Genomic DNA, 8,018 nt, shown 5'->3' with positions numbered 1-8,018 from the left:
TGCAAATGTAAACTTTGAGCTCCAGTACTCCTAAATTTAAGCAACAGTTTACATGAGAAGTCACACAGTCTGCTCTTTCCTCAATCACTTGGAAGTTGACACTCTGCATCCAGGCACACTCTGTTCAAGGCTTTTCTAAACTCAGCTGCAGTTTTAACTCAGGCAAATGTGTGGCTGCCTGGGTAGGGGTGAGACAGGGCTCAGTCCTGCCTGGTGCCCTACTGCAGAGCCCTTGACCCCCAGCTCCAGTGACACATAGATGAATGACTGAGATTGGCATAGGTGAGTGTACTGGTCACCCTTGAAGACCGTGGTTGATGATGTTTTCTATGACCAGGTGAGGGACACCTGCCATCTTCCTCATTCCTCCCCACCCCCACCCACTGTCTGAGCCCTTGAACAGAAGGGAGGCGCAGCTCTCCCTGCTACCAGGACACACAGCCTTCCACCTCTGGGGTTTTCCTGGCCATGCTCCATGCTCCCTGAAGCCTGGGGAAAGGATCCTCCCAATGGAGAAATACCCTGAGTCCCAAGGTTTATGAGTGGACACATCAGTCTCCTAGAAGTCCTACATCTAGAAAGATACCTGCAGCATTGGGTGGCACATTGCTCTGTTTGTATCCCAGGCAGTCTGAGATTTGGGTGTGCCTCAACACACCTGGGGTGGGTCATTAGCACAAACTTGGACTGGAACATGTATTTCCTCTTCAGACACTATCAGAGCTGCCACAAAAAAACTCATTGCCCCTGCATCCTGAGGCCTCTTCAGCTTTGTGATGAACGGGACGCTGGTCACTGAGTTCCTCATCCTGGGATTCTCAGAAATGCCTCATCTTCAGGTACCACTTTTCCTCAGCTTCCTCTGCCTCTACACAGCTGCCATCTCAGGAAACCTTCTCATTATGGTGACAATCAGTGCCAGCCCAGCCCTACATACCCCCATGTACTTTTTCCTGGTCAACTTGGCTGTGGTGGACATCCTCTGTACCTCCACCATCCTGCCCAAGCTACTGGACAGCATGGTCGGGGGGAGGACCATCTCTTATGGGGGCTGCATGGCCCAGCTCTTCTTCTTCACATGGTCACTGGGGGCAGAGCTTCTGCTCTTCTCAGCTATGGCCTATGACCGCTTTGTGGCCATCTGCTGTCCCCTGCACTATAGTGCCTGGATGGGCCCCAGGGTGTGTGCATTCCTGGCTGGCCTTGTCTGGGCCATCAGCCTGACGAACACCAGCGTGCACACAAGCCTGATGCTGCGTCTACCATTCTGCAGCTCCAATGTGATAGAGCACTTTTTCTGTGAGATCCCCCCACTATTGAAGCTCTCCTGTGCTCCCACACAGCTGAATGAAGCCATGGCCTTTGCTGCAGACGTGTTTCTGGCTGTAGGGAACTTCTCTGTGACCATCCTCTCCTATGGCTTTATTGTGGCCAGCATCCTGAGGATTCGCTCTGCTGAGGGCAAGCAGCGTGCTTTTTCCACCTGCTCTGCACACCTCATCGTGGTTACCATGTACTACTCCACTGTCATCTACACCTACATCCGCCCTTCATCCAGCTACTCACTCAACAAGGACAAGGTGGTGTCTGTCATCTACACCTCGGTGGCACCCACCTTGAACCCCCTCATCTACACTCTGAGGAACAAGGATGTCAAAGTTGCTCTTAGGAGACTTCTGTCCTGCTGCTGAGCCCATGCCGACACCACTGCCTTCAGCTCTGCTCTACTGGGGGGTCACAGGTTTGGTAGAGGTCCCTGTTCCTTTTCCTGAGGACACACCTGCCAAACCAGAAGGGGCAATTCTTTGACTGTTTCACTTCACAGAGAAGTCCTGGGACCTGCACATGATACCCTGTAGGATCATAGCGTTTCCATGAGACTATGAACATCAACAGTTAAATGAATCCTCCAAAATATCAAATGTGGGTGTGGCCTATTCCTGCTGCAGTCACATGAGCCAGGAGCCTTGGGTCGACACTGCTGTGTGCCCCTTTCTCTTTCTACCCCAAAAGCTACTCAGCCTTGGTTGTGGCTGGCATACAGGTAGGGAACCTGAAAATGCAAAGGGGCCTGGTCATTTGAGGATAATTGATCTTCCTTGTTAGTGAAATATCTGAACAATTAATTTCCTTCCACTTTTTAGTATACCTCTGAAAGAGATTTTTCAGGGAGACTCTTGTCGTGCTGTGGGCATGCTGTGACATTGTGTGATGAGAGAAGGCCTGCCTTTGCCTTCCATCCTGTCCAATGTGAACCACCAAAGCTAGTCAGCAGCTTCCCTGTCAACGCTACCACTCACCCAGGAGGGCTTCAGCAGCAGACAGTTTGCTAGCAGCAAGAGGTTTCATGGAGTCCTGGGCCTTACCATTCCCACTGTGGAGAAATCTAGCTGGACTGGTGTATGCTTGGGAGCTTGCTGGTTTGTAGGGTGTGGCCAGAAAGGGAACTATGAGAGGGAACGTAGCTGTTGTCCTTCGGGGGCTGCTGACTTTTGGAGCAAATCCAGAGACCTTTGATGCAAATCTTCACTTCTGGCCTGGGCTGTCTCAAGATCATGGACTAACTCTGGTGGCCTTTTGACCCCTCTGTCTGCTCCTGGTTGACCTGTGTTCCTTCCAATGGTTGGTTTTTATTTCTCCTTTCAATGCTGATTCAATTAATTAGTTAATTTTTGAAAATTTATTTTCAAGTTGACACATGTGTATAGTATTTTTATCATTTCCCCTCCTCCTTTCAACCCTTCCTATGTCCTCCTACTTCCTTTCAACTTCATGGTCCCTTTTTCTTGATTATTATCATTGTTACATATATATGAATAAATATGTAAGTACGACTTGTTTGGCATTAATGTTTCTGATATTTATATGCGTTTAGAGCTGACCTCTTGGTCCTGGATAACCAATTATGGGTCTACTCCATGGAGAGGTGCTATGGGATGTTCTGTATGCTGTGAATGTGTTGCTCTGATTGGTTGATAAATAAAAAGCTGATTGGCTAGTAGCCAGGCAAGAAGTATAGGTGGGATAAACAGAGAGGAGAATTCTGGGAAGGCTGAGACACCAGCCTGCCATCCAGGGAGCATGTAATGGCACACAGGTAAAGCCACAGGCCACGTGGCAACATATAGATTAACAGAAATGGGCTGAGTTTAAGTGTAAGAGCTAGTCAGTATTTAGCCTGAGCTAATGGCCAAGCAGTTTTAACTATTATAAGCTTCTGAGTGATTATTTTATAAGCAGCTGCCAACTGCAGGGCCAGGCAGGACCTGAGGAAAACTTTTAACTACAGGGAAGACTGATTCTCCCTCTCAGAAGTCACTAACTGCCTATAGCTCTTCAGACTTCCATTTTCCATGTTAGCATGTCAACTGGTGCTGTCATTGTTCAGGTCTTGTTTAAATAACCATATTCTTGAGGGCTTGTAAATACAGCTCCCCTGTCCTATATAGATGACATAGTTTTGCAGCAGATACCTTGGTCCTCTGGGACATAATTTTTCCACTTTCTCTTCTTTGATGTTCCTCTAGACTTAGGTGTGGGGTTGTGTTATAGATGTATCCACTAGGACTGAGCACTTCACAGTCAGTTGTAACTTTCTGAGTTGGCCTCTCTCTGCTTCAAAAAAGAAGCTTTGATGAGGGGTGAGAGCTACACACATCTGTGAGTATAAAGATAAGTGTGGGAATGCAGTTAGAGTTTATATTGGTTTGGGAAAGTGGCAGTGGAAGGTTCTCCTCTATGTCTGTGACCTGTCCAACCACAGGTAGTTGGCTGGGTTTACAGTATCAGGCATGAATTCTGTCCGAGTGAGCTATAAGTCCAATCAGACAACTGTTGGTTACTGCCAAGATGTAATTGTACTGTAGATGTAACCAACCTTCTTATTAAATAAGAAACACAGAACCAATGCAAAGAAGAAAGCCAAGAGGTCAGAGCTAAGAGCTAAAACCTTACCCTTCCTCCTGCAGTGGTCCTACCTCTCTGAACTAGCTACCCCTGTGTTAAAGTCTTTATATAATGTTCCTGTTCTGCCTTCTCATTGGTTGTAAACCCAACCACATGACCGCCTCGTCACGGCCTGTCTGTATAGGCCTCCAGGTTTTCCTTGCTTGGTATTGAGATTAAAGGCATGTGTGTCCAATAATGGCTGTATCCCTGAACACACAGAGACTTACCCAGCTCTGCCTACCAAGTGCTGGGATTACAAGTGTACGCCACCACTGCCCTGCTTTCCTATGGCTTGCTAATAGCTCTGACCCCCAGGCAACTTTATTTATTAACATACAAATAACATTTTAATACAAATAAAATATCACCATATTGTACCTTTAGGACTATCTTGTCATGCTGCTTATTGTTGTGGTTCGTAGGTACCACAGTGGGAAAGATACTGATCGCTTTTCTTCCTTGGCAGCCTGTATATCACCTTCTGGTACTATGAATGTTAGTCCTCATGGAGGAGGCTTCTGGGTGAGATACAACTGGATCCCTCCAAATCTTGTATCTGATGATGTCTTCATCCGTAGGGACTTACCCTCCAATTCTGAGAGGCAACCCAGGGCAACAGCAACAGCCCATAGTGTTTTGGAAGATGCTTAGAATGCCCTGCCTGGCAACTCAAAAATTTTCCTGAACATGGAACTGTTGTTTGTTAGATAGTCATCAGCTCTTGGAAAGACATTATTAACATCCCACCTGGTATAAGTCCATTTAAACTCTATATCAAATATATAGCTTCAAATATCCTAAGTTCTATTTATTCCTCCTCCCTGTCTCTCCCTCTGTAATGCCTTTCCTCTGCCTTGTACACTTAAAGACATCCTCCCACAATTTTGTTTATTCTCTTCATGCAGATTATTGGCTTTTGTTAGCAAAACAATGTCTTGTTCTTCTTATTTCTGCTCTAGGCACAGGGCAGGTACCCAGAATACATCAAGGGACTGCCACAATAAACAAGGGACATAATGATTATTTCCACCAATTAGATCATTACACATAAATTTGGAAGAGCCAGTCAGATAATCGAAGGAACAATTCATTATTTTTTTCTTTAATTTGTGTCGTCATGTTTCTGTGGAAAGTGTGAAGGTGTTTTTGAATGGTACTGATGGAAGAATTTGGAATTTGAACTTGGAGTCTCTGAAGTTTGTGAAAGACACCTATGGGCGTTTTGTCAGTGGAGACTTGATGAGACTAGTCTGGGGGCATCGAGAGTTTAGACTTCTAAGGATGCTGCTGTGCCTGATCTTGGTGGGAAAGAAACCACAGGAAGTGCTTTCAGAGGTAATTCTGAATATAGAAGTCTGTTAGGATGTGGTCCCTACAATATCAGGTCTTGAGGAGGCACTCTGCTAGGGTGTGTATCCATGCCAAGCATGGGGACGCAGCTCAGGGATCCCCAAGAGGCATACACTTGTAACTCCTGGTTTCATTGCTTTTCACTTTGTCATCCCCTGAGTAACACAGGACATTTTCATTACAAGTACGTGCTATAGTCTAGTGAAATTAGAAAACATAGCTATGTGTGCAGGAGAAATTGGAAAATATCTGCAATTGCGTATGGATACAGCCCTTGTGTATGTTCCCCTCTCAGTCCTTTTTATGTTATGATCATCTGCTGTTTTTAAAGTTCTATGTTGTGGGGTTCATGTAGGTGATCTGCAATGGCTAATATTCTACAGGACAGGTAGGTTTAGGAGAGAAGATACTGGCTTGATCTTTCATAATGTTGGTAATTTTGTGATGAGATATTGGCATATGGACTTGTTTTGCTAGTTCTGATTGAGCAAAAGAGAAGATAGACAGGCAAGTTTGGCCTAGGCATCAGAAATGGCTTGGGTAGAATGAAGTCAGGTGGACAGAGGGCACCGACTTGATGTATTGAATGTGCTTTTTGATCTAAGACTGGAGTGTGTGGAAAGTTCGGGTGTGGCAGGGGAGGGGCTTGTGGATTGGGGATAGGCATGGAGGGTTCTGTACAAAGCCTAAAAATGGGTTGTGATGCAAGCAGGAGAGGCCAGACTAGGCCAGGGCACATAGTCTCTCCAGGATCACATCCCTGAAGAAAAATGGCTCTCGCCCATCAATAGCCATCAATTTCCAAAGATCCTCAGCTGGGAATAAGTCTTTATGAGCTCTTTGCCTTTTCATGCTGGGATTTTGGCTGTGTTGATCTTTCCCAGGCCTTGAGCATGCAGTCACAACTGCTGTGAGTTCAAGGTTGCCACAGCCCTGTCTCTCTGGGTAAATGCTGCTTCCCTGCAAATATCTACTACTTTCGGCTCTTACAATCTTTTTGTCCCCTCTTCCAAAATGTTTTCTTGGTCTTGGTGTGTGTTTGTGTGTATGTGTATGTGTGTATGGAGTGTGTGTATAGTTTTCAGCTGAATATTACTCCACAGTCTCTTGGTCTCTGCATGTCAACCAGCCATGGGTCTCTACTAATTGCCATCTATTGCAAAAAGAAGCTTCTCTGATGAGAGTTGAAATATGCTATAATCTATGTGTATAAAACTAAGACCTTGGGGGGGCAGCTTATTACTATGTCTACTTAAATAAAATAATAATATTAGATTCTCCCCAAAGACTGAGTTTTGGTCTAATTAAGAGTATTAGGTATGAGTTCCATCCTGTCATAAATCCAATCATAAAGTGGTTGGTTACTTGTACAACATTAATGTCATGATTTCACCAATGGATGTCTTGCCTGGATATTCATCATTGTAGCTCACAGAGTTCTAAGCTAGGTAAGACATTTGTTTATTTTTCTTCCCTGACAGCATCATAGAAACTTCTAGCACCTTGAAAGCTAGCCACTAGGGATAAAGTTTCTAGGTCAGTACCACCTCGATTTCTCCATGTCCAATGACTCACACATATTGTCTTTGGTAATAGGGTCCATCAAGTTCTGGATGGTAATCAAGAGCGATGACAATATCCTATTGTTTGGGTAGTTACAGGACCCCACTGACCAACAACCTGAAAAGAGATTACTCCATACCCAGAATTGGGCTTTTTCATTTGAAAACCTATGGTATCTGTGAGAAGCATTACCTCTCTGCTATAAAGTATCTCCATTTGAACACCTTTTATGTGTGTGTGTGTCCATATTTTGGGAAATTTCTGCTGTAGTATGTTTCTGTATGGCTTTTTCAAACATCTTCATTGTTAGATATCCTTCCCCACACTCCCTCTTCTACCTGGTCCTCTCATACCCCACCCTGTTTAAGCTTCCTCTTCCATTACTTCTGCTTCCTCTTCCATATTACATTCATTCTTACCCCTCTTTACCCCATGCCCCCTAACTGGATCCCTGATTTCTTTGAGTATTCTAATTTAAGTAGATATAGATATTCATTCAAAGATGACATTCATCTATGAGAAAAAAATATGTGGTATTTGTATTTCTGGGTCTCTGTCACTTTACTAAAATTTATTATTTCCAATTCATTCATTTACCTGCAAATTTCATAATTTTGTTTTTCTTTCTAGTTTAATAATATTCCATTGTGCATATGTGCCATGTCTTCACTATTTATTGACCCATTGATGGACATCTTGGCTGTGTACATATCTCAACAATTTGTATTTCTTCATTTGAGAATTCACAATTTAGTTACATACCCCATTTTTTTTCCTTTTAGAATCATAATATAATTACAACATCTCTCTCTTCCTGTTCCTCCCCTCAAACTCTACCACAGATCCTTCCTACTCTCCTTCAAACTCATGGCCTCTTTTTTCATTAATTGTTATTACATGATATATGTCTATTATATAATATATGTTATATATAATATAGCATATATGTATATTACTAAATATAATCTGTTCAGTCTGTATAACATTACTTATATGCGTGTTTTCAGGATTAACCATTTGACACTGGACAACCAGCTGATGTGGTCTTTCTGGTCCCAGCATCTTAGGCAGCATAGAGAAGGTGCAGTCAATGTCCATGATGGCCAGATCACACAGAAAAAGGGACATGAGGCTATGAAGCCCCATGATGGAGTTGA

At 44.0% G+C, this 8,018-nt stretch overlaps 1 protein-coding gene across 1 annotated transcript; it reads left to right on the top strand.

Moving 5' to 3' along the window:
• Positions 1–306: 306 nt before the first annotated feature.
• On the top strand, positions 307–5,901 carry LOC131912525 (olfactory receptor 13G1-like). Its single transcript, XM_059264824.1, has one exon. It carries the CDS (start codon positions 777–779, stop codon positions 1,689–1,691), a length of 915 nt encoding a protein of 304 aa, XP_059120807.1. The 5' UTR covers positions 307–776; the 3' UTR covers positions 1,692–5,901.
• Positions 5,902–8,018: the final 2,117 nt, after the last annotated feature.

Source organism: Peromyscus eremicus, chromosome 1 (assembly GCF_949786415.1).
Source record: "Peromyscus eremicus chromosome 1, PerEre_H2_v1, whole genome shotgun sequence".
Lineage (NCBI taxonomy): Eukaryota > Metazoa > Chordata > Mammalia > Rodentia > Cricetidae > Peromyscus > Peromyscus eremicus.
The sequence above is the reverse complement of the archived record's forward strand: the minus strand, read 5'-3'. Positions and strand labels throughout refer to the sequence as shown.